The sequence below is a fragment of the Camarhynchus parvulus genome, chromosome 1A, assembly GCF_901933205.1.
Source record: "Camarhynchus parvulus chromosome 1A, STF_HiC, whole genome shotgun sequence".
Taxonomy (NCBI): domain Eukaryota; kingdom Metazoa; phylum Chordata; class Aves; order Passeriformes; family Thraupidae; genus Camarhynchus; species Camarhynchus parvulus.
This window is the reverse complement of record NC_044586.1, coordinates 20,978,950-21,004,394: the sequence shown is the minus strand read 5'-3', so window position 1 is coordinate 21,004,394 and position 25,445 is coordinate 20,978,950. Positions and strand designations below refer to the sequence as shown.

The window sequence follows — 25,445 nt, the reverse complement described above, 5'->3', positions numbered from 1 at the left end:
CAAAGAGGGGTTAGCAAAGAGCAGGGACCAAACAGCATATAATTTCCTTCACTGCCACTGGCTGAGGGGGAACAAAGCAGCAGACTGCACACAGGGAGTGGTAAAGGCCTCCTGCACTGCTGAGCCCAACTGGACAGCTTGTGCCAACAGGCCTCATGTCTTAATAGACAAACCCTGAGTGAGAAATGAGTTTCTGGCTTCAGGGCTGCTGGTGCTGCCCATGAGGATGGAGCCTGAGTGAGAGTAAGTGCGTAAGGGGGGGCAGGGAGGAGGGACACCTTTCTATCCAAAATCTTGCACCCCCTTCAAAGGAGGAAGGGTATCCATCCTCTCTGGCCCTCAGGGGCAAAGATTCCAAGCTACTAACATCAGGTTTTATTTTAATACAAACTAAAAGCATTTGGAGTTCAAAGAAACATGGACATGACACAGCAAGAGAGCACACAAGGGACGCCCTGACCACCACAAACCCTGGTTCAAGATGGAGGCCTGGGGCTTTTGGGCTCCCCAAGGAAAAGCTTCTTTCAGGAGCAGGCCCCAGCTCCCAGGGGCACTCTGCCTGCTCCTGGGCAGTGTCACAGCAGCAGTTCCCTCCTGGAGCCTGGGACAGGGAGGTCACTTGATGCGGTACAGGACCTTGCGCTGCATGCGGTGCTGGATCTCCCCCCGCCGCATCATCAGCTGCAGCACCTTGTAGATGGCGTGTTCTGGGTACTTCTGCAAAGGGGGAGAGCAGGGGAAGATGAGCCAGCATGGAACAGCCAACAGGAGCTCAGCAGGAACCTGCAACCTCTGTCAAAGCCTGGCTAGGACTCTCTAAAAGGAGCAAGCCCAAGACACTGATGCTTCCTTCCCCTTTCCCTACTTTAGATCTGACTGCAGCCAGTGTCACAAATCAAATAGCTCTGGTTTCAAGGGTAGGACCCCAAACCAGCCCCAGCCCTCAGAGCTTTTGCAGAAATTTACCTCAGTCTCCTTAAACTCTGCAATCACATTGCACACCATTCCCTACACACAACTTCTAAAGCACGACCAAAAAGCTCGCCAGTCCGCTCTTGGGGAAGGGGTTTCATGCCCCCAGCAGCAGCCTGGGGTCCCTGGTTTCACAGCCCAGCCCTCCATGGCTCCCTGACCCACCTGGCGCATGAAGTCCTGGACAATGCTGTGCTCGGACACCTGGGAGCCGATGGCAAAGCGGCGCTTGAGCTGCTTCTCAATGCGGGACAGCATCTCTTGGTCCTCCTGTGTTGTGAAGCCTTCTGCCCCTGCAGGGAGACACAGTGCTCAGTTCCTGTGTCTCCCACACCTGCACAGCTTACAGACTTTAGGGATCCCATGAACAACTCCACTGTAAAAGGCTGTGGAGCTCCAACCACAGAACTGAATATGGACCCGGCTGCTGGAGCTTTCTTCAAACCCTTTGTTCCATGCTGCTACCCAAGGAAACATTGTCTTCATGCCCATAGAAAAAGATTTTAGAGGATTAATAAATTTGGGGAACCACGTCCAGCACCAGATTCTGCCCTTGGGACCACAAGGGGCCAGACCAGCCCTCCCCTGGGCAGCACAGGAGATCCTCAGTGTCTGACTTTGCCCTCTCTGTGAGGCACAGCCCCACGATGGCCCCTTGCTGCCCAAAGCACTGCTTTGTCTTTGCTTAGGAAGGAGGTCCAGCACCTGCCTGACAGCCAGGTCCCGAGAGAGGAGCTCGTCTCTCCCTGCCCTGAGCAGCCAGGTCCAGCACGTCTCTCCTACCCCCCGCACAGAACATCTCCTCCTCACCTGACAGGCTGCCCGACATGGCCGCATCCAGCGTGGACACGTGGAAGAGCCGCAGGGCCTCCTCCACGTCTGTCTCGGTGGCAAAGGGCTGGAGCCTCATCTTCGCCAAGGACTCGGCAATGCGCACAATGGCCTCCAGCTGCCTGCAGCCACCAGAGACATTCCCTGCTTTCTACTGCAGCTTCAAGGGTGTTTTCTTCCCCCCAACTCCTGCCATCCCCCCCTACCCCACTCCATGCACCTCCTGCCTCCCCCCAGAGCACTTTCAGGGCTCAGGGCCACACCCTGACAGCCCAGCACCGTGACAGCCCCTTCCTGGGTGAGCCCAGTAACACAGGCCTAACCCCCGAGGTGCTGGGGGCGAGGAGCGGGTGCTGCTCACCGGACAGTGATGGGGATGCTGGAGCGGCGGTCGCTCTCCTGCTCGTGCTGGCGGGTGCCGCTGCGCATCAGCACGTAGCGGTTCTTCAGCTTCTCCGCCGCCCCTGCCGACAGCCGAGGGCCACACTTCCTGCAAGGGGGACACCAGCTGCGGCCAGCGCCCAAGGGGAGGCACCCCTCTCTTCCCTGGGTGCTGCAGCACCACTGAGAGCTCCTCTTGCAGCCTTTTCCCAAGGCAGGAGTTAAGAGAAAGGGCACCCAGAGTGCCGGGTGGTTTGCCTCTCACCACTGCCTCCCACTGTGCAGCCCGGGGGTGCCAAAGACACGCCCGTCACTCACATCCGACAGAAGGAGATGAGCTTCTTCAGCTTGTTCAGCTCGATCTCGCCCTCCACGGCCTGGGTCTGCGTCAAGGCACTCACATGTAAGGCCATCACGTGCTTGGCCAGCGTCTGGGAAAGCAGAAGGCAGTCAGAGAGCAGCAAGGCCCCTGCCTCCTCCTCCTCCCAAAGAAAGGGGCACTGTGACTCCCAGCTGCGCCCGCAGCTCCACGCACCATGTCTCGCTCCTCATTGTGCTCATCCTTAACGATGAAGATCATGTCAAATCGGGACAGGATGGTGGGCATAAAATCAATGTTCTCCTCGCCCTTGGTATCATCCCAGCGCCCAAAGACAGAGTTGGCAGCTGCCAGAACCGAGCAGCGGGAGTTGAGTGTGGTTGTGATTCCTGCCTGTGGGTGAAGGCAAAAAAAAAGGATGGTGTCAAGACCTCCTCCATGTCACAGCAGGTCATCATTCAGTGAAAGGTTGAAAGCCATTTTCAAGGACTCACTGTCAATCACTTTCATTTATATAAAGCCCCATAAGTAGCACTCAGTTGCTCTGTAATGGTGGGACAGGACCCACATGTCCTTCTGAAAGGGAACTGGCTTCAGCTGAGACTTGAGCACTGAGTAATTTAATTTAAAACCTCTTGTCGAGGGCAGAGACAGAGCTGAGTCCTCCAGGGCAGCTCTGGCACCAAGCATGGGTTTGCAGGTGCAGCCTGACAGCCACCAGCAAGGAGAAGCCATGAAGTTCAGGCTGCCCAAAGCCTCCAGGCAGGGCTGACTGGTCTCAGACCAGTGACACCAGCAACCATCAATACCACTGCCTGGGCTCTAAAATGGGCAGTTCTGGCAAAAGATGTGTGACCACTGGTTGCTGGGCTCTCAGATTCCCACCTCAGGGCAGCATGCTCAATCCACAGCTCACCTTGGCAATGGAGATGGTCTGCTGCTCCATCGCCTCGTGGATGGCCACACGGTCATCCTCCCGCATCTTCCCATCCCAGGTGAGAGAAACCAGGCAAGGAGAAAAAGTCACCATCAGTCACCTCTGCCACACACTTACTGAAGTGACCCCCAGCACAGCGGTCTGTGAGGACCTCTGCCCAAGAAGGCAGGATGTAACTGAATTTCCTTGCAACCCCATCCCCAACCTTCCCTGGAAGTGAGGGAGTGTCAGAGGAGTTGCCCTTCCTCCTGCAGCTCTGGGCTCTGCTGGGACAGGCTGGCATCCCAAGGGCTCTCCTTCCCACTCCCACAGGCAGCCCCAGAGGTACCTTGTCAAACTCATCGATGCACACCACTCCTCCATCTGCCAGCACCATGGCTCCTCCCTCCATGAAGAAATTCCTGGAGACAGGGTCACGGATCACCGAGGCTGTCAAGCCAGCAGCACTGCTGCCTTTTCCTGAGGTGTACACCTAGTGGCACATGGAACAAGGAAAGGGACAGGACATCAGCTGCAGCAGCACCCAGGAGCCCACTGCTCCAGCTGAGAGACAAAACATCCCTGGCACCACAAAATCCAGAGCTCCTGAGGGAAGAACCTCCAGGAAAAGCCCTCAGCACATGTAAAAACCAGATGTGCTGGGTGAAGAGCAGGGCTATTGCCTCATCCCAAGGCTCAGACTAAGCAGCTGTGACACACCGGAGGGCATGCAGACACAAACACAGATATTAAGTACAGAAGAGGGAGTGATTCATTGTTTGGTGGGCTGCTGTATTAGCTTTGTTTGCCCCTGGAGGGAACAATACAGTCAAAGGCTGAGTTTAATAGAGACTACAAAAAACCACAGCTGAAAACATAATTCTGTGCCTGGGCTCAAGCTGGAGGTCCGTGCCTGAGATGCAGTCAATTTAATTTGTCCTGACCAGCCAGCCCCTCTGCTGATCAAGTCTCAACAATAAACAGCAGCACCAGGCACATCTTTGGACATTTGCAAACAGCCTGGCTCACAGCATAATAAAAGGCATGACCTTCTTCACCTTCCCTCCCTCACTGCCCATCCCTTCTAGGCTGGTACTGGAAATGGCAGCTCACACCTCTGCCAGCAAGTCTGCCTGTGGATGCACAGGCAGGTGTCTTGTCTCTGGGGCTAGACAAGGAGCAGAAGAGAGAAAAGGGGGGCACTACAAGTGGGCACCTCAAACCACATACCCCAATGGGTGAACACTTCTCAACAAACTTCAGCAGCTGGGATTTGGCTGTGCCAGGGTCCCCCAGCATCAGCAAGTTGATGTCCCCTCTGCGGGTCAGGCCATCCGGGAGCCTGGAGTGATGGGGTTGGGAGAAGAGAGGGAGGAGAGATGGTAAGCATTTATTTTGATAACAAAACGCTGACTTTGGAAACAAGGGCTGACTCTTCCCCACCTCTTGCGGGAGCCCCCAAACAAGAGGCAGGCGATGGCCTTCTTGATGTCAGTGCTGCCGTAGATGGAGGGCGCGATGCTCTTGGCAATGGTCTCGTAGATGTTGGGCATGGCAGCAAGGCGACGAAGTTCCTCCTCTTCTTGAGGGGTCACCGAGCCACTGAAGCTATGTCCTGTACAGGGATGAGGGGAACGATGCAACGGTGAACAAATAGAGGTCTTAAGAGGAAATTGTATCACTCCTCCCATGCACACTAGAACCAAAATCCCCTCTTGAAAATCATGCCAAGTGCCACCAGATGGGAAGGGTGGAGAGGGCAAGCATCTGCTAACCCAGCAAGGCAGGCTGTGTCCTTAGAGGCTGATAAGAAAAAGCAAGGATCTTGGGCAAAGCAGCTCTGCAGGAACCAGAGGGAGAATTACAGTCAGGAGCATGTTTTAAATACAATCTTAACCATGGGCTTCAGCTGGGATCCTCAGGGATGGCTTAGCCCTGGAGGACCCAGGCTGAGACCTCCTCATTTAATATGACTGAGAAAAAGCCTTTACAGGACATGACTATAGAGAGCCCAGGACAAGTCAGACCCTGGAATGGCTTGAACCTTCTGCTACATAAACAGCAGAGAAGGACAAAGGCTGTGATTTCAAGCAGCCCTTGCTGAGGGATCACCTATGAACAGGGTGGGAAGTGTCTCCCAACAGCAGGCTACCAACACAGACCAAATGCACACCAAAGGCAGCCCTCACCTGAGCCCTCCATGTCCACCTGGATGCCCACCACGCGGATGTAGGCGCTCCGGATGCCCACCCCCACATTGTAATGGCTTTTGTTCTTGCTCTGTGCAGACTTCTTGATGGAGTAGATCCCCATGATAGTGACTCTGTTCCCTGGGACAACTTTGTCACACAGGTACCTAAGAGGAGACAGGCAGAGCATGGTGGTGGGAAAGGATGGCAGCAGCACCGGCCAGCAGGGGCAGGGTGGCAGGGCTGTGCCAGTACCTGTCACAGTAGAGCTGCAAGTGCCGGGGCATCTCCCCGTGTGGCACAGCGTCTGGAGACTCCTGCAGTTTCAGGACCTGGAAATCCACGCACTTGCACTTATCTGGCATGATAAAATAAGGGTCCAGAGGGCACCTTGGGCGGCCAGCTTGTTCTCTGTGCAGAGAGATCAGTCAGGGGAGGCTGTTAGCACTGAGGAGCACACCTTGGGGCACACCTGTGGAGGGGACAGCAGCGACAGCAAGGGACAGCTGCCCTTCCAAGCAGTGCCACATCAGCAGCTAAGGGCAGACACATGGGGCCGGACCAAAGGCCAGCAAGCTCTCTGTCCTGTCTTCTACAAGTGCCAAATGTGTACATGAGAGCAAGCCAGAGGCAGGGTGACACTCGTCTGAGCACTCTCCCTGCCTCCCACCCCTCCCCTGCTAGCTCTAACTCATTAATTACACAGAGGCTAGCAGCACAGACTCAGTGACACGGCAGGGCATTTTTCTTTACAACCTCATGCACGAAGCAAATGTTAAGTGGTTTCTGGTGAGAAAGCAATTAGCAATGTGACAAGGCTGACATTCACCTCCCAGTCTCTCAAGCCATATCTGCTTAGCTAGATTACAGGTTCTCTGAGACAAAGAGCAGGTCCACGTCCTGCTGCTGTCTCAGAGTGGCACGACTGATGCCTGACTCCATGCAGGGCTTTCAGGTAGGGCAACACCAGAGAGCAGATGCACTCATGCAGTCAGGGATCAGGAGCGAGGTGCTGTACAGACCACACACATTGGAAAGGATCCCTAGCCCAAACCCCTCTCCAAGCTGCATTAGAGTTTAGGTGCAGAAAATAAATACTGGCAGGTACGAGCCCAAAGACACAACCCACCAGGACTGGTTGCCTTGAGAGCTGCAGCACAATGGAAGTCTAATGCTCACAGTTCTCAGAGGCACCAGGAGCTGTAAAGCAGGATTAAAAGGCTAGTAGAAAAGCATCCCTAAGGAAGGTAACACAAAACAGCCCCCTCAGGAGAGGGAACGTAGAAGCAAGGACTTTGTTTGGAAAAGAGAAGACCAACTTAACACAGCATTATGGGACAGCTGGAGGCAGGAATGAACCTTTAGGCACAACAGGTGAAACTCCCTATGAATAAGAAGAACTCCCTGGACACAGTCACTCAATGCTGCATGCAGCACTGACTGTGCAGGGTCACAGCCAGCACGCCCACAGAGGGACAGCTAGAACTTGCCAGCCAGAACTGCACACTGGCACAGGGGCAGCACAAAGGGTGGAGGCAGAGCCGTGCAGATGCTGCTGCCTTGTGGAACAGGGACTCTGCAATGCATGGGATGCAGCAGGAGTGGGAGGAGGGAATGCAGTCTTTTCTGGCCCTACAGCCTGTCAGTCCTTACGTGTTGCACTTCCTGGGCAGGGCGTAGCCCTCCAGGCCCGGGCGCACGGCGATGTTGCTGATGGTGTTGCGGCAGCTGCGGCACTGGATGGTGATTCTGGTGGCCTTGGCTCTCACGGGGGTTGCTGCAATTACAATCCCAGGGATCTTCACAAGGTGGGACATCTGGTCAGACTGAAAAGGGAAAGGTGAAGGGAAGGTGAGAAAACCATCAATGGAAGATGGATGGGCAACTACAAAGCATGAGAGAAAAGGACAGAACACTCTGTGCAGGGCACCACCAGCAGCAGGAACCAGGAACCAGCAATAACAGCCCTCTGCAGTCAGACCTGAGCTGCAGAGTAACACTGCTTGTGTGAGTGACCTGTTGTGGTGTTTTTATTTAAATGGTATGCTCTGTCTCACCCCTCAAAAATGTACAGTTTATTCCAAGCCTCTGATCCTCCCTTGAAGTATCATGTATCTGTAGTCCCATCAGCCCAAGTCTTATTCTGTGCCTGTTAAGCTGTGGGGAGAGACCAGACTCTCTCTTGGCCCTTTTCTCCCCAGGCTCTCACTCTCTCCCCCTTTCCCTCTTCTCCCTCAGAAACCATGCTGCTCCCAGGGGTGGGACCCCCAATAAACCCTCACCTAATGAGCACCCTCAGAAGCCGTGTGGAGTCTCCTTGCCTGCCTGCTGCTACCAGGGAACATACAGCTCAGGGGGGCACCTGGGGACTCCCCAGGAACCCTCAAACAAACAGCAACAACCTGTCCTGAGCCATGTGACCAGATTCCCAAAGCTCCCTGCAATCACACCACACGCTTCACTCACCTTCAGGCTGCGGATGTTGGCGGCGTTGGCATCCGACCTCAGCATCACTTGGATGTCCTGGAGAGTCTCCTCCCCTGAGGGACGAGGACGAGTGACCTCATCTGCAACTTCTTTTGCTGCTTCTTCCAACTAGAGAGGGAACAATGGGCTATCAGTGGGTCTGTTACAGCAGAACATCAGAGCTGCTCTCGTGACAATATTCTGGGTTGCCAACCCCCATCCTTACCAGCTGCAGGTGCTCTGTTGGCTGCTTGTACAAATAGTCTGCGAGATCTTCATCAAAGCTGGCCAAGTCTTCCATCTCCACCTCCACCCAGTACTGCCCCAGGTTGTAATGCCGCTTGAGCTCATCCCTGCAAGGCAGAAACAGCAAAGGATTGCAGGGCAGAAAGCAGCAGTCACCCACAGTGCCCTTAGAACAAGCAGGGATCAGAAAAGGCAGGCTCTGCAGGGAGTCCTTGGTTTGAAAAGCAAGCAGGGAAAATCGGGTGAGTTCCAGGAGAAGCACAGGGGAAGCTGGGCAACCTTTCACCCAAGCCCACTTTGAAAGGTGACATAAGACCAGGGACACCAGTGCTGCAGTGGCAATGTAAAGTATTTACTGGAGTTACATGACCAGATAAACAAGGAGAAAACTTCTGTGTAGGATAATAACTACTATACATAAGATGTAGTTTTAAACAAAGGAAGTAATAACAGAACAGACAACATTTTTCTTTAAAATGCCAGGATTAATGAAATTCAGAGGTGAAAGCCTGTTCTAACCCTTGATTATGATGTATCTCCATGTTTTCTCAACATGTGTTGAGCTGCGTCTCCAAACTGCATAAACAAAAGGCGGCCAAAGGAACTTCATAGAGTGGGAAGGCATACGTGCAGAGTGGTGCACTGATTGAATGGACACAGACAATTCTCCAAACCAGAGAGCACTACAACTTCAAAGACAGACCTTGAATCTCAGAACTAAGTGCAAGCCTGGCAGTGTGGATCCCTCTATTGCTATCTTTTCCATTGGCTGGCTGCCTAAAAATTTGTGAGAACACCAGACCTCTGCTTTTCTATCAGGTTAAATACAAACATCTCTTAATACTGAGCTTTTCATGGCCTGCGAGAAGAGACAGAGCGGCTACTGTGTTTGTGGGGCGTGCACTGCAGGAGGGAGGTTAAGAGCGGACTGGATGTGCCGGTGGGGATGGGCAAGGCTCAGAAGGAGAAAAGGAGCACCTGTATTTGAAAGTGAAGCCCGTCCGGTCCGTGCCCACACGGTACTGCCGCAGGAACTCCTTGAACCGTTTCTGCAGCTGCGACTTCCGAACCTGCCCCTCGTCCACGGACGCGTCTCCCCCGAAACTGTCGCTGTAGTAAATCCCGGGGTCGTCGAAGCCGGACATCGCGGCCGCTGCTCCGCTGCGGGGCGGGAGCGCTGGCTCAGCCCCGGCCGCCTCCTTCCCCCGCCCCGCGGGATCGCCCCAGCCAAGTGCCCCGCGCCGCGCCCCACGCACGGGCCGCGCTCTTTCCCCGCAATGCCCCAGGGACAAGCTGACCCCGATCCCGATCCCGATCCCCATCCCCATCCCCATCCCCATCCCCATCCCCATCCCCATCCCCATCCCCATCCCCATCCCCATGCCCATCCCCATGCCCATCCCGATCCCCCGCCGCTCCGTACCTCGCTCCCCACCGGAACCCGCACCCAAAACTTTTTCGCGGGAAAAGCGGCGCGCGGCGGAAACCAAACCGGGGCAGGGAGCGCGCGCTGCCTCCGCCGCCGCGCGCTGCGATTGGCCCGCCCGCCGGCGTCGCCGCTGATTGGGCCGCAGCCGCCCCCTCGCCCCGCCCCGAGAGGGAGCGCGCGGCGCCGCTGCCGCCGTTGATTGGCCGGGGCGCTCCGCCCCCTGCCCGCCCCCAGCGGTGTGGCGCGAAATCGGGGAGGGAAGGCGGGGGGAGCGAAATGGCGGGCGGGCCGCACCATTGCGGCGGGCGCGGAGGGGGAGCGGGCGATTCCATCGCGGGCGGTGCGGGAGCACAGTGGATTAATTACTGCTGCAGGGTCCTGGGACAGCCGGGGGCCCCTCAGTGCTTCAGGGTCGCAGGACACGAGTCCTCCGGGACGCCTTCCTCATGGCTGTTTGTGAACTTAGGGGAAGGCCGGCAGGTCGCTGGGTGCGCAGTTTGGCCCTTCCAAAACCTGGAAATGCGCGCCCTAATGCAGTGAGCCGGGAGTGCATGGCGAGGGAGGGTTCAGCCTCAGCCCGCGGGAAATGAAGAGGGGTCATTGCTGCACAGAAACCGGGTCTACTTATAGAGATCATAGACAACTACAGACAAAGCCTTGGTCTCCATTTGTGCGGACTTGAGGCTCAGTCTGGAATCTCCGGTGTGTGGCAGCAATGGCTGTGAGATCCCCAAAGCGCCATCTCTCTCCTGGCATGAGCAGGGATGGTATGACACCTGTCAGAGCCCGTATTTTCCAGCTTTGATATTGCAGTCAGGCTTTCTGAGGAGAGGGGCTGAGTGTGGTACAGTGTGTATCTGAGCTCATTTGTTTGTCTCTTTGGGATCCGAGCTTCCTGAGCATGTTTGAATGAACTAAATGGTTTAGTTGGGGTGGTTTAGAGTGACTCAGTAGGTAGAACTTAGTTCAAATCTGAGTGAACAAGTTCTTGTATTTAAATAGCTATCAAGCCTCATATTCCTGCTCTTCAAACACCCGACTATCTTTTTCAAGAATTAACTATTTTTTTCTGGCAGGTGGATCCAAAGAGAGAACCATTAAAGGGGGCTGGGGAGGGGATGCAAAGTAGAAAAGAGCCTGAGAATGACAACAGTCCTGTTTTCCCACTGCTCATTCTCAGCAGGACCTGCCTTCTGATTCTTGTTCTTTGAGCAGGTTCAGTGCTGATCATTAAAGCAGATCAGTAGGAACACGTTTCTTTGGGATTAAGGTCACAGCCAGAACAGGCAGATCATGGAGACAGGTTGATCACAGAGGCTTTCTGGAATAAGGAGAGGACTCTGGGGTGATTAACACGGCAATTTTGTCAGTACGTGCAGTGCCATACCCAACTGCAGCCTCTCCTGTGCTGGGAGAGCTCCTGGAGCAGGCATGGCCTGTGGCTGGACACAAACCCAGCCCTCCAGATGTGCCTCAGCAGAAGGCAAGGAGAGCAAGCAGTGTGCATGGGCTGCTCCAGCAGTGCTGTGTGTTTGGAGTGCCTTTAGCCATCCCTCGTGTGTGCCAAGTCCTGGGAGTGAGGGTGAGGGCAGTGGTTGTGTGCTTGATGCCTCCCACTCAGTCACCTTGACCAAAACCTGGGGTGCCTTTAACTTTTGGGAGGTGAAAACACACGTGGCAATTCTGATTCCTGATGAAGCTGTTGCAGAGGCAGCCTGCAATGCAGCCCTTTGCTGGCACTTCAGGCAGAGCTTGCTGGTTTCAGCCAGCTGAGGGTCCCATCACCTTTTGCTTGTGACAGAATAGCAACCAGCTCTTATGTGCCACTTCCACCCCTTAAAAGTACTCTGCACGCTCACTGAATTTCGTGCTGTTTCTAGAAATAGAGAGAGCAGTGTGTAGGAGCTGAAGGAACCTGCCCCAGCTTAGAACAGGTTATTGTTAGCACTGGGTGGGAGCAGAGACTGGCTCTGATGATAGCTCCCACTTCTGTCTATTGTTGTGTCTGTGCAGGCAGCAGCTCCAAAAGACATAAAGCCAGGAGGAAGGAAGATACCTCCTTTTTCCCCAGGTATGGCTTTAATAATAGGAGACACCAGGCTCAAAGACTTTACATTGAAATTTATTATGTGTATAAATTATACAACCAGACAAGAATGACACTGTATGTCCAACAACTGTCTTTTGTTTTTCAAAGACAAAAATAATGGAAAAAAGAAATAACAAAGACCTACTAGTGTCATGTAAAACTAACCCATGGGAGCATGTAGCTCCGCAGAGAAAATGATCACAGTATTATCTAGCAGTATAAAAAAACTGAGCAAACAGAGCTCCGAGGAGCTCCATCTTTCTGAGGAAAGACAGATGCCAAAGCTGTGTTTCTGATCCTGTAGGGTTTTTGTAGGCATTCTGTAAAGCAATGACAATTCCTGGCCATTGTTTTTAGCCTTTTGCACCCTTGGTTTTTGGTGATAAAGTTAGTCTCTGAGAAGAGCTCACACCAAGCACAGGAGAAACTTTGCCTGAGGCCCCTTACAGCACTCTGATTTCCGGGGAGAAAAGTCTCCTAGTATTAGTGGCAGAACCAAGATCACAGTACCCAGTCAGGGGTAATTTCTCTCACAAGGACTGGGGAAGGTGGATTAGTTCAGGGTGAGGGAAGTCACAAAGAGGAGGTGAAGGTCCTGCTTTTTCACATGGCAAACAAGCCCACGGCGACCGTCATGGCGAGGCAGCTGAGCGCCACGACCCACCGCAGCAGGGAGGGGGTGCCTGCCGTGTCTGTGTGCCTCAGCTTTGTCCTCTCACTTTCCTTCCCAGCTGCTGCACCTGCATCAAATTGGGAGAACAAGCAAATAAAGTGAGAAGAGGTTGTGGCAAGAAGCTGCTAAGGTGCAGTGTTTGCTCTCCCCAGTGCCAGAGCACACCCTGCTGGATTTGTCCAGGGAAGAAGGAGAAAAGCCAGAGCCCAGCTGGGAGAAACAGTGGCAGCAGGTTCTGCTGTCCCAGAGGAGAGGGGAAGCAGCAGACTTGACCTGGAAATCACAAAGGCCATGGCCCCTCTGCCTGTAGGTGACTACCAGCCTCTTCCCTTGTCTCCTTATGGGCTTACACGTGCACTGTCCAGCTCCATCAAACCCCTGATGTGCTGAGGACAGACAAATACTGAAGCTAGGATTTTAAAAGGCATTTTGTGTCCTACTTCTCACTGATTTAATTAGTTAAGCATCTAAAGACCTTGAACAGTCTTCAGCACTCCAAGCAATTTCTGCAGTACAACTTCAGGATGGGATTCCTCATCCAACACCAAATGTTTCTGGAAATCTTACTTGTATGCATGTATTGGGAAAGGAATGGCAACATTTCACAGAGAACTTTTAATGCCTTTCCCACAGAAGCTGCTTTAAGCTTCAGTATCCAGAAATGCTTAAGGCAAGGTTTGCTTTTCATCTTTGCCATGGAAAAACTGTGGTTCAATTCAGGATGCACTGAAAACAAATCTCCATTTTAGTTTCAGAATGGGTAGGCCATAAGGGGTTTTTTATTTGAATTGTGTGTTCTCATGGAAACTACTCTGCTCTGCAAACATCTGAGCTCACTCCTCACTCAGGTACAGGCCTGGTTACATTCCACCATCCAGAGCAGTGCTCACTGTAAACCCAGCACACTCTCTGCACTGTTTTCAGCAATACTTCTGGGAGGCAGGAAAATGATCAGAGGGAGATACAGTCCAAAAGGACAGGCTGCTGGACAGGACTGTGTCCAGAAGAGCCTTCTGTCAGCATCACAGCACCATGGCTGGTCTGCAGCACCCAAAATTGATGCCTTTGCTTCTGTGAACTCAAGGTCAGTTTTCCCTGTGGTGAATGAACCTTGCATTTGTTAAAGCCCTAGAGGTGGAGAGAGAAGTCTCTTTTTGAAAAGCTTCCTCCCTGACACACTTTCTGAAGAGCCTACACGTTATCCTTGCTCTGCCATGTCTAGAAGAAGTTTTGCACACAGCAGTGCCTCTCCTTGCGCTGCCTGCTGATGGCTGGAGAAGAGATGGGGCAAGCACCTCATGCTTGTTTCCCAGTGGCTTTTACAAACAAGGACAGAGGAGGGGAGGAGGAGGGAAGGAAGGAGCACTGTGAAGCACCGGCCCCTGAAAGCGTCTTACCGTGCTGGTGTGATTTATTGACGCTCCTCGTGCGAAGCAGCTCTGCCTGTGGCTGCACAGGGTGACCATTCTGCTGGCCCTTGGACACCAGCTCCTGCAGCGCCTCGAACACCTGAGGACAAGGAACACTGTCTCATTAAGTAGCCTCTTGTTCTTTCCCTGGACCACCTGCCCCTTCCCCAGGCACTTTAGGAACTAGAGGAAGACACGAGGCTTCAGTCTAAGTCCACTGGCACATTTTGCATGGAACAAAAGTTGTCTGAGAGGTCAAAAGGATGTCTTTCAAACTTCTTGTTGTCTTTACAGGTTCTCCCTGAAGCTTTCAGCTGAGGAGAAAGCTATTGCCCACCTTCTGATGGGAAGGAAAGCAAGGTGCCTGTCACCTAGTCAGAGTGCACAGCGGATCTGTGTAACATCACCACAGAGGCAGGACAGATACTATGTAGTAATCCCCACTCCCAGTATTAACCCTCATTCATATCTGAATAGTGGCACATGGAAGAGACTGGATTCAAACACTAAGGGAGGGAGAAGAGCTTTTCAGAGACCATTGTTTTATTTGGCTGCCAGGTTGGAGAAGCATGGCCATCCAACTCTGACCAGCTCGCCCTGATCCACAACTTCTCATAAGCTGTCCAGTGCAAATACTGGCCTTGTATTTCCCCTGTAGCTATTTTCTTGTTTGAGAGAGGATGTGGGCTGGCAGGGCTGGCTGGTTGTTACTCACCCGTATATTTAACAGGAATGCTTTCTTGGCCTCCTCCGTGACTCTTTTCTTAGTGGCAAGGTCCATCTCGAGGGCATTCATGCGGGAGCGATAGAGCTGCTTGAACTTGGTGGCATTGGAGACCCCATCAAAGGTGAAGAAAGCCAGCCCTTCCCCAGTGCTGGGCAGCTGGAGGGCCTTCTGGGCAATTTTCTTCAGCACCTGCCCCCCAGACAGGTCTCCCAAATAGCGAGTGTAGGCATGGGCCACCAGGAGCTCTGGCTCGTTCTTGCCTATGTAGTGGAGCCTCTCGACGTATTTCTGAGTAGCCTCAGGACAGGGGATCTCTTCCCTCCAGTTTCTGCCATAGAAATACTTCAAGTCTTCTTCCAGGGCAGCTTTGCGGTGCAGCTCGGCCGGAAAATACAGAGGGGCATAAACGGGATTGTTCTTGTTACGTTCAATCTCTTCCTCCAGAGCAGAGTAGATAAAGTACAGGGATGCTGTAACCAGCTGAAAGAGAAGAAAGAGGGTGAGCTATAGGTGCATCTGTTTGTCGTTTTCAAGTCTGTGGGACCAATTGTACTAACAATAAAGGTACTCGTTGGCACACCCACTATGAGTCACAAACATCTGTGAGGTTGCAGATTTCCCATGTGGAAAACAGTGCAAGGTACAGGGAGACACTGTTTAGCGCTTCCCTTCTGCTTGAGATAGCCATCAGGTGAGCCCTTTTCAGCAGGTATTGGTCTTACTTGCTCTGAAGTCACTGCCTTGCCTTCAAGTTAAAGTCTGGCAGAGTGATGTGATGTAAACTGGAGCCCTGTTTAAGCATTCCTGGTCTCTTCCCGTTCCCTCAGTCAATAGGAGGGTATTCCCAAAGGTATCCTTTCTGGTACATTGTTCAAATTTGAATGCTCCAAAATGTGGCTTCCCTTTGTGGGGCCTTGTGAGATGATGACACACCCTTGTTATTTTTCAACATATTCATCCTGTCAGCATCCCACCGTCCTGGGAACTGAGGCACCACCACTCTGCTCACTCAGGCATGCAAGTGGGGTTGCCTCCTCGGTTGCCCCAGGGAGACAAGATAAAAGGGATTTGGAAGCCCAGCCTGCCTCTGAAAGATGCCTTTGTGAAGGAGTGCTGAGAGGCTGTGTTCTCCCCTCTATTTTGAAACCATTGTTATTGTTGTTTTTCCCAGCTTATGTGATACTTTCTTCTATCTGCCAACTTTTCCACGTGACCTGAGACAATATAGCTGTGTTCTTTCCTTTCCCAGGCATTCTGTTTTCAGAGGCTCTTACACCTTCACCACCCCTTCCTTACCCTGGGACCCCTTGTGAGCAGCAAATGGTAAAAATGAAGGTGTGGCAGTAGAGCTGGGTCAGGTTTGGGTAGGGGGGATTGTGCTGCTCACAGGAGAGAAAGCTGTTTACTTTCTCACAAAGCAGTCAGTTCTGCAATGAGAGAGTTCCTGTTTCAACCTTGCCCCACTGTGCCAGAAAATAGGACTTTGATAAGCACATGGGCAGTGACTGGTTGTGGAAACAAATATCCACCATCTGAGGAGTCACGTAGCAGGCCAGATATATAGGTCTGCCAAGACAGTAAACAAAACCAGTTTTTTAAACAGTAACCTGTTACCCAGCTTACCGGAAAAGAAACGAAACATGGGAACATTGCCTTCCAAATTAAGCAAAAATGTAGCTCAGCTGATTGTTTTCAGAGGCAGGTAGTGGTTTAATGAGAAATGTGGCTTTTAAACACTTGTTAATTTTTAAAATCCATGTCCCATCTCATTCGCCTGGCAGCATGTAAAAATCATCTAAGAAACCAAGTTCTATTCCTGAAGGTCTTTTTACAGCTTGCCTGTCTCAAAGATCACTGCCTAACCAATGCCATATTTCTTACATCAGGAAGTCAGCATCTGAGATTGAATTTATGCTCGCCTAAGTATGCTGGATGTCACCTGTCAGAAATAAGCAGTCTCTTTCCTACTTCTGTGGATTTATTTGCCAAGGAACAATCCAACAACAAAGTAATTAAGCCACAGGTTGAATCGGTAGCTGTTGTTTGCAAGTCCATGTGTCACTTCCTATTGCCTCTCAGGAATTTCTGGCCCAGGTGTTTGTTTTGGTTTTGCTCTTTGCTTTGTTATGTGGCTCAGATCCCAGGAATTGTATCTAGCCAGGTTAGGCTAATACATGGAAATGTTTCTCTTTTATCTTGAAAAAAGCAACAGGCTCCTGCTTGTTAGCAGCAGACACAGATTGCTCAAACTCAGTCTGGTTTTGAGTTATTGTTCATGATCTCAGCTGTGGTATAACTCAAGTGACAATGCAAAGTTCAGTGCCAGCAATGATCCCACATCCTCACTTTCTCACCATCCCATCATTATTTCTAGCTGCAGCTGCTTAGAGTGTTGTAAATACAGAATTCTCCCTCTTTTGGGCATTTCAGCTGCTCAAGTATCTGAACATAATTCTATCTCCATTATTATGACTGGCAATAATAACATGCAGGCATTTATGAAGCATCAGAAAAGCAATAGCTTTAGTCCCATCAACCTCTTTGTCCTTTTTCTCCTGTGTCAGCTTGGCTGCCCATTGTGATATGCAGAGTCCTTCCCCAATTTCTGCAAGGGGAGCCAGTAAGACCTCAGGGTGCAGAAGTCTCATGTTTTTCATAGGAGATGCTGATACATCATGTCCTCACACTCCTCACCTGTACTGGCCCCATCCTGCCCCCTTTAGTCCCCTGTCAGCCCATTGGATCTATCCGGTGAGGAATTCCCATCCCCAAGCAATGCTGCTGAAGTACCTTAAACTCCTGGAGTGACACCTGCCCCTTCTGGAAGTTCCTCATGAAGGGTGTGTTCTCTGCCTGCTCGTGCACCTCCTTGGTAGCTTCCTTCAGCAGTTCCGACAGGTCTGTGGACATCCTGGGGAAGAACAGTGAAACAGGTATTAGTGCTCTCTCCTCTGACAAAACAAAACAGATCTTCGCTCCCTAGGACAAAAGGGGGAGCCTGGGATGGCAGAAAAAGGAGCAGAGCGTTCCCGAGAGCAGAGCGTTCCCGAGAGATGTGCATGGGACCCAGAGAGCACCAGCTTTCCAAACAGTGTCCCGAGCAAAGACTGACAGACTCCATCCAGAGGTGGAGGCAGCAGCATGCCTTTCCCTGCAGAGCAGGAACGGGAACAGCATTCCTAAAAGCAAGGGGAGAAACACAACACTCCTCTGACAAAACTTCCCTCTCACTCCCGTCCCGCTCTCACCTCTCGGAGCTGTGTGACTGGGAAGTTTCCATGTTTCTCCACGTCCTTTCACTCCTCTGCTTCCCTGCTGTTGCTGGTGCTTTGCTCCTTCCTGTCAGCTCCCGGGACAGTGAGGCTCTGAGCTGGGCAGCGAGTCCCAGTCCAGCTTTATAGTGCCCGGCCACGTGAGCAGGAGCGCTGACCTCAGAGCAGCACAAACTTCTTGCAACACCGCAGCGCTTCCCTCCCAGCCCGCCGACACCCGCTCCTGGCCCCAGCCCCAGGAACCAGGAGGAAGTCACCAGATGCATCCTGATAACTAAGCAAAAACAAGAGGACGTCCAGAAACTTCTCTTTTGAGGGTGCCTGGCTCTGTAACCCTTTCAGTGCCTTGCCCTTGGCGGGCAGAGCCCGGGTACTGCCAGAGGTGCTCCTTGTCCTGGGCACGGCGGGGTTGGACAAGGAGGGTGGATTTCCAGAGCTGATGCCTGGGGCACAGAGGGCAGCCTCCTCGCCCTGCACCTGTCTGTGTGCCTTGCACCCTGCCTGGAGAGCTAATCCAGCCCTCACCCTCCCCTGCTCAGGCACAGCTCAGGTACAACCATCCCATCTCCCATGGCTGTGCTCAGGCACCACCAGCTCTGGCCTGCAGGCGCCAGACCTGCCCTTGTGCAGCTCCCCCTTGCCCTGGGCAGTGAGCCCTGTCACTTTGCACAGAGCCAGCACAGGTGTGCCAGCACCCATGCACAGCAAAACCCCTTCCATGCTCTCCTGCTCATGGAAACGATGGCATCTGATTTGTTTGACAGCTGGCTCCTGTCGTCACCACAGCAGCGTGCAGGGCAATTCAGGAAAATAGCACACCCATCTCCTAGATTCCCAGGAGGCTGGGGTAGCTGAAAAGATATCATACAGGACTTGGGGGACACTGAGAAAGTCTGCAGAGACTTTCAAAGGCAAATAATTCCTCTGATTTGGGAAAAGAGTTTGACATGGTTCTTCTGCCAGTAGCTGTTGCTCTGCTGAGTTTTTTTGGGATTTTTTTTATAAAGTGGTCAGTGAAGCAGCCAACAGGTGAAGCTGGGCCCTTCTTTCCCACCTGCAGCTATGCTGGAGGCTGGGCTAGCAGGGACAGGTGATGCACTGGCTGGTTGTACTTTGGAAAAGCACACATTTGTGCTCAGCCCAAAGGAGCAGAGCACCTAAAGCCACCATTCCCCTGCTTCTGTGGGTGTGAGAACCTCTGTGGTACAGTGGTGCAGGGGGTGGTAGGGAGGCAGAGCCTGGGTGGAAGGAGAAGGGCTGTGGCATCTGCTGTCCCTCTGCAGCTGCCCTCTCTGTGGGTGCTGCCGCCCAAGCCAAGCCTGTCTCCCTGTCACTGCACCCACACCAGCCCCAGCAGGGTTGGGGGCTGTAGGTTAAAAGGTTGTCCTGGAAAGAGTATCCTTCCACACTTCTTTTTTTGCCTCCAGCAGACATCTGGCATGCAGTGCTCGGGAAGGATTACTCAGCATTTCCATCCTGACTCAGCCAGACTTTTCCTGTCTTGCTTTTGTCTTTTAAAGCAACAGTGCACGCTAGCAAAAGCTGACATGTTCCATTCTTACCCCCATGCCACTGCAGACAACTTGCTTGCTTTTCTGGAAAGTAAAATAAATTTATCAGGATGTCTGAATCTTCAAAGCAAATGTGACAAAGCCCCAAACATCTCCTGAGAGTGCAGAGTCCATGTGTAGAGCAGACAGCCCCATGGCCTGTCCCTTCTGAAAGCATTGAAACCACAGTTTGCCACAGGAGCAGCCCCAAAATGAATGCTTCCCTCTGGCATAACTCCTTAAAACTCTAATTTTCTGTCATTTTCAGTGAGTCCTATTCTGACAGGGGAAGCTGGAGCACAAATTGAACCTCTAGCTCTAGTGGAGATAAGTAGGGTATAGAGGGAAATTACATGAGAATAAGAATTATATTATGAGAGTGTATTATTCATTTTGTGAAATACTATGTAAAAAATCCAATCCTCAAGCCCTGCCCCTCCTTTCACCTGCAGCCCTGGCAATGCACCCAGTTCTTCCCAAGGACTTTATGGGTGCTTTCAAGCCAGTGATTTTGTCCCCAGCGTGCCCACCTGCCTTCTTCCAAGAAGCTTCATGCTTGGGGGCCCTACAAAAGATATATCCCAAAGTCCTTTTCCTTTAATCCAGGATTGTGGAAGGTCTGAATGAGACTGGGGGGAAGAAAGAGAGGGTCTCTAGTCATGTTGCTACCATTTCAGGCAGGTTTTCTGGCTTGTAACCATACTGTCCCAGGAGATGGAGCAGTACCTCCTCTGGCTCTTGGGGCTTTACCTTCCCCTGGGCAGGTCACAAGAGATGCAGCTCACCTCTGCCAGGAGATTTGCAAAGGTGCTGACAAGCAAGCCATGCCCCATAAGTGATTCTCTGATTTGGGTTTCTTGGGATGGAGCAGTTGTGAGAGTCAGCCTAGTTCTCTGGAAAGGCCCAAATGCCCTGCAGCAAGATGGAAGGAGAACTGAAAGTGGGGTGTCATCATCTTTGCAGTTGCTGGCCTGGAGCATTTCTGTCCCCTCCCCACCCCCCAGTGTTGGATTGCTTCTGCTGTGCTGTTGCTTTATGGTGGGTGGGAGGTCAGTGACACCGAGGGAGCCAGTGTGCCAGCAGGGATTTGTGAGGGACCATCTCTTCCTCAAAGAGACCTCTGGAAGTTGGCACTTGAGAGCAATGAACGGGGAGGGAGGTGAGTGCTTTTAGTGGAAGGAGCAGACAGCTCCCAGAGCACAGTGGGCCATGGGGAATCAGAGGCCAGCCCATATCCAGGTCACTAGGAAATTCTGCTGGAATATCACTAAAGTCCCAGAGCTGTGGTCTCCGCTGTGCCTGCCAGAAGCCCTGCTGTCTCCTGCCCTTCCAGGAGCTGTGGCTGGGCGCTGCCAGAGCTACTCACTGTGAGGACACCAGCAAAACTGCCCAGGGGATTTCCAGCAAAGATGAATAAAGTAGCCTCAGGCAAGATATTTGTAAAAATTCTTGCTGGGCTTAAAAGCCTGTCTGCACATCCCAGCCCCTGAGAAAATGCTGAGTCACGAGATGGGAGATGAATGGTTAAAACCAACAGAAAGTTATTGAGGGGTCAGTGTTTCCATGTGGAACAGGGAAGTGAGGAATTTTCTCCTCTTTGTACATTAACAGCCTGTTTTGCCAGTAGATTTATGGCCAGAAATGTCTAGTTACACAGGCAGTCACGGGATGCCAAGTCAGCTCTCTGAGTCCCTTGTGGGCAGCACTGTTCCGTGCTGGGCTCTGGCAGGCAGCTCCCAGCGGCTCAGCCCGGCTTCCGTGGGGAAAACCGGCCTTAGCCAGCTCACAGGGGCTCATGGGCTCTCTCAAACCGTGACACAGCAAAATGCAGCTGCCTCGGAATGCTGAGTGCAAACCAGGCAGCTGAATCATCACTCAGGACCAGGATTTGCTGTGTAATGCTAGGGGAAAAAGGAGTTACAGTAACTGCTTAAAATGACTTGCTGGAGAAAGGAGTCTGTGCTGGGAGTGTACAGGGATATCCTGTGTGTTAATTTGTGTTTACCAAAGGGAGATTACCTCTCCCAGCCCCACCTTGGCAGAACTGACTGTGCTCCCTGCTCTCTGAGCATCTAAAAATCCCAGTCTAGGTCAAAGATAGGGGTGGAGAAAAAGGAGGTCAAGAGTCCAGTGCCCTGGAAATCCCTCTGGAGAGCCCAGGCACTGCAGCTGTCCATGGGGCTGGCACTGCTGGTACCTTTGGAGGTTGTATAGACAGGCATGGCTGTGCTAGGGAACCCCCCCCACAGCAACCCTGGAAAACAGTGTGGTGGGAAATGGAGGCACAGGCAAATTTCCCAGGATGAATGAACCAACATGACAAAAATGGGAAATGCAGATTACAATAAATATTTTCATATGGGTATATGTGTGCTGCAGCACACTGGTGTCTCCAGCACATAGCTGTGAGCAAGGAGAGAGCCTGGGCTGTCTGGAAACAGAGCAGGGAGAAGGAGGGAGAACAGAGCAAGTGCCCTGCAAGGCATGGGCCTGACCAGAGTCAGGCAGTGACTGTAAGCACACAGCAGGTGATGGGTACACTGGGCTGAAATTTTGGGAGAGGGTGCATGGAGCCCACCATGCTTCCTAGAGACTTGGTGGTCATGGGAATCCATCCTGTGTCCAGCTAGGAGCTGCTTTGGCAGCCAGAGGGAGGCGTGGAAGGGAATGGGGCAGTTTGCAAATAAAAATCCCATTTGTGCAAATGTTTCAGTAAGTGCTGCTGCCTCCTTTGTTTCAGTGCCACAACCGTGGAAAACAAAGTGTGCCCTGACTGTGAGACAGAACAAACCATGAAACTTGGATTTGAAAAATCACACATATGCAACAAAGAGGACCTTGTACCACACTGCTCACACCCTTTTCTCAGGAGAAGGAGGAACGGGAAGCCAAGTTTTGCACTGAAAGTGAGACCCAAGTCCCCCCTCCCCACAAGGTTTCCAAATCACCTCTGCTTGGTTCCCTAGCCCAGGGTACAGGAGAAGTGCTGGGCCGCAGGAAGGGGCTGTTTCTGGAGATTTCTCCAGTGTTCCGGAGCGCAGGGAGCGGGGCCAGGAGCAGCAGCTGCAATCTCAGCGCAGCGGAGGCACCGCCCTGCACGAACAGCCCGGCCTGGAGCGCTCCGTGACTCAGCAGAACCCCTCGCACAGCTGACTCAGCGTCGGCCCGGCCTGACCCTGACTCAGCAGCACGCCCAGCTGGGAAAAGGTGACTCAGCACCAGCGGGAGCCGGGTTTGGGGGCTGATGCCCTGGCCGAACGCGCGGCATCACTTGCAGCCACAGAGTGCTCCCCTTTCAGCTGTCCTTCCCAGAGCCGCCCCGGGTGAGGCAGGAGGGCTGGAAAAGCTGGTGTTCCAAGCTGGGAAAGCTGCAGCCCTCTCTGACCCGGGGACGCGGAGGATTGCCGTGTCCGTCTGCTGTGGGTCCGGGACAGTCTCTGCTCCATACGGGGGAATCAAGGCGTAGGAACTCTGGGGTGCCGGATGGGCACCCGCCTTTCGCCTGTGCTAGTGCAAAACAGCAAACCCAGGAACAATGTATGGGAACGAATCCATTTTAGAGACTGGCATTCGGGATGTGCCAAATTTAAGTGACTTAAGACACACAGAGGGTGTCTGTGGCACAGACTGTGCTCCCTCCTTCACTCATTACCAAAGATCGCTCCAGGGCAGGCAGGCAGGGCCTTATTTACTCCACCGAGCTGCTCTCTGTCTTGGGAGGGTGACAGATACACGCTGACAAAGAGAAATAAGCGAAAGAACGGTTAGAAAGGGCAGATATTACTTCAAAGACCTTAGTTTAGGGCATACTGGGCTCAGCACTGGAGAGCCCCGTGCACTATGGAGCTTACGGAATGCAGCTGGTACAGCAAAAGAGCCAGAACACCCCCCTTTTTGGGGGGATGCGTTCCCCAGCATCCCAGGCACCGAGGAATCAGGGCTTTGGGCTCAGCCCTTCCTCTGAGCAGTGCTGGGCACAGCAGGACCTCGGAGCGGTGGTGGCAGCTCTTTAGCTAAATAATCATTAACAAGGCAACGTGGGATTTGAATTGAAATGTTTGATTGCCGGGTGTGATCTGGCAGAGGCCGAGAGGGACCAAAGGTACTCGGCAAGTGGTGAGACTGGGGGTGCCTGGTGTGTGGTGAGCCACCCCCTGATTGCCCAGCTGGAGCTGGTGGTTCATGGTGTGTATGCCAGCACAAAACATGTCCCTGCCCAGGGGCAGTGGGGCACTGACGGCAGACACCCACACACCTTGAATTTTTAAATTTTCCTTTTTTTTTCTTCCTTTTTCTTTTTTGGACTAAGACTGCTAATGAGCTCAGAGAAATTGCCACCTCCTTCTCACTGAGACTGATCTGTCATTTAAGGTTTTGGGTTTTTGTTTGTTTGTTTGTTGGGTTTTTTTTTTTTTTTTTTTTTGGTCAAGCAGCTAAAAATACCAGTGAAGTGCCTCACAGCAACCTTTCTTAACACAGATTTTCCTACCACTCTGTGCTGGTGAAAGAAACTCCCCTAAAGCCACAGGAAAGCCGTGTCCTTGCCTCATCCTGCTGTCAAATTTGCTTCGTGCCTGATCCACGATTTTCTGCCGAGATTGGCCAGGAAAACAAGCGCCTGGATACACGCACATGCGAAAATCCCTGCTGCAGAGCCCCCAAGACTTTCCCTGGCAGGGCTGAGCCCCCAACCTCTCTCTTGCACAGTGTAGCAACCCCTGCACCCCCATCCAAGACTGCCTGGCAAGAGCCAATGTCCAGCCTTGCAGGAAGGCTACTGGAGACAGCGCTGCAGCACTCTTGGGCTCATGGGGAGTGATCCTGTCAGTGGCCATCTCTCTTCCCTTGCTCCTGAGCACTGCAGCACCTACTTTTCCTCTCATTTATTTATATCGTCTTCATCCACCCTTAGCAGCACCAACAGTAGTCTAAAGGAAAGGGGAAGTGGCTTTATTCTCATTTTGTGAAGGGAGGGAGAATTTTGTTATTCAGAATACGCTTTGAGGAAGTTTTGACACGGCAAAGCAACACGAAAGTCCTGTGGAATGGAGAACAGCCTTCCCAGTGTACTGGCTTGGGACACTTCTGTGAGACAATGCTGTGGGAAATCAGGACATATTTTTGTTATCACCCTTTAAAAAAAATTCATGTACTATTTGGAGGTTAGTGGTTGGTAAAAGAGAAACATGTAATTTTTTGCCTGTATGAGTGTGATGCTGGCATGCCCAGTATCACGCTACCCAAACATCATGGAAATTCTCATTAACTTTTAGTGTATATTTAGTTTTTAGAGATGTCAAGCAACTCTGACCCAGTACAAGGAAGTTATGTCTTTCTTCATCTGGCAGAGCAACAGCTGTTCTGGGTCATGCAAAATATCAGTCCAGGTCAGGATCCTGTTCCCAGAGTTGTTATTAATGGATGCCTAGGCAGAGCACAAGCACCCCTTCCCGTCCTCCGTGCAGTCACAACGTGTGGATGAATCCATGTTCTGGAGTGGTCGCTGTGCGGGGCCGCACAGGCCTGATGGCTGCAGCATAATAGACTACGGAAAAACTTTGTTTTGTTTCTGTCCCCGGAGGTGGCAGAGCCTTCTAAGCAGATCACTGCCAAGGGAGGGGCTGTTCTCTGCAATCGGGAAGCCCGGGCTCGGTGTGCGAGGGACCACAGCCATCTGGTGGTCAGAGCGAGCAGCGCTGTTCTTTCTAAAACAACATCAGAAAACTTAAAAATGGAAAGGCATTTAAAAGAATTCCTTACAGTGCTGTCATTTTTTTTCTTTTTCGCAATCATGAAGCAGTTTTTACCAATGCGAAGTGCCCAGCCTCTAATTAAAATGATCCCTTGCAGAACTAGCAGGTTTTTTTTTCCCTCAAGTTCCTTCTCAAAAGATACCTTGCAAAATTATTCAAGGTATTACTGGTGTAATCTATAATAAGTATGACAGTACTAATTTGGAATCTTTCCATGCCTTCA

General features: G+C 52.2%; 2 protein-coding genes across 2 annotated transcripts; both read right to left on the bottom strand.

Annotated features, from left to right (window-relative positions):
• Window positions 1-343: 343 nt before the first annotated feature.
• MCM5 (minichromosome maintenance complex component 5) lies at window positions 344-9,843 on the bottom strand. The gene is made up of 17 exons (XM_030959916.1): window positions 9,744-9,843; window positions 9,299-9,481; window positions 8,301-8,427; window positions 8,075-8,203; window positions 7,262-7,434; window positions 5,864-6,019; window positions 5,609-5,775; window positions 4,863-5,034; window positions 4,650-4,761; window positions 3,769-3,912; window positions 3,420-3,485; window positions 2,720-2,896; window positions 2,503-2,615; window positions 2,165-2,293; window positions 1,783-1,925; window positions 1,138-1,265; window positions 344-717 (listed from the first exon to the last, which is right to left on the bottom strand). Exons 2-17 carry the CDS (start codon window positions 9,463-9,465, stop codon window positions 616-618), a joined length of 2,205 nt encoding a protein of 734 aa, XP_030815776.1. The 5' UTR covers window positions 9,466-9,481; window positions 9,744-9,843; the 3' UTR covers window positions 344-615.
• A 1,966-nt stretch (window positions 9,844-11,809) lies between these two features.
• On the bottom strand, window positions 11,810-18,045 carry HMOX1 (heme oxygenase 1). Its single transcript, XM_030960075.1, has 5 exons — window positions 17,896-18,045; window positions 17,438-17,558; window positions 14,636-15,127; window positions 13,909-14,020; window positions 11,810-12,578 (listed from the first exon to the last, which is right to left on the bottom strand). The coding sequence occupies exons 1-5, from the start codon at window positions 17,925-17,927 to the stop codon at window positions 12,442-12,444; spliced, it is 894 nt and encodes a 297-aa protein (XP_030815935.1). The 5' UTR covers window positions 17,928-18,045; the 3' UTR covers window positions 11,810-12,441.
• Between the last annotated feature and the right edge of the window lie 7,400 nt (window positions 18,046-25,445).

What these genes read in the sequence shown, in the direction of transcription:
- MCM5 (XM_030959916.1), bottom strand. Translation starts at nt 9,465, where the DNA reads ATGTCCGGCTTCGACGACCCCGGGATTTACTACAGCGACAGTTTCGGG. An exon ending in TTTGGGGGCTCCCGCAAGAG is followed by an intron (nt 4,762 to 4,862) that starts GTGGGGAAGAGT and finishes CCATCACTCCAG; the next exon opens with GCTCCCGGATGGCCTGACCC. An exon ending in AGCATCCCCATCACTGTCCG is followed by an intron (nt 1,926 to 2,164) that starts GTGAGCAGCACC and finishes TGGTGGCTGCAG; the next exon opens with GCAGCTGGAGGCCATTGTGC.
- HMOX1 (XM_030960075.1), bottom strand. Translation starts at nt 17,927, where the DNA reads ATGGAAACTTCCCAGTCACACAGCTCCGAGAG. An exon ending in TGTCACTCCAGGAGTTTAAG is followed by an intron (nt 15,128 to 17,437) that starts GTACTTCAGCAG and finishes CTTCTCTTTCAG; the next exon opens with CTGGTTACAGCATCCCTGTA. An exon ending in CATTCCTGTTAAATATACGG is followed by an intron (nt 14,021 to 14,635) that starts GTGAGTAACAAC and finishes CCTTGTCCTCAG; the next exon opens with GTGTTCGAGGCGCTGCAGGA.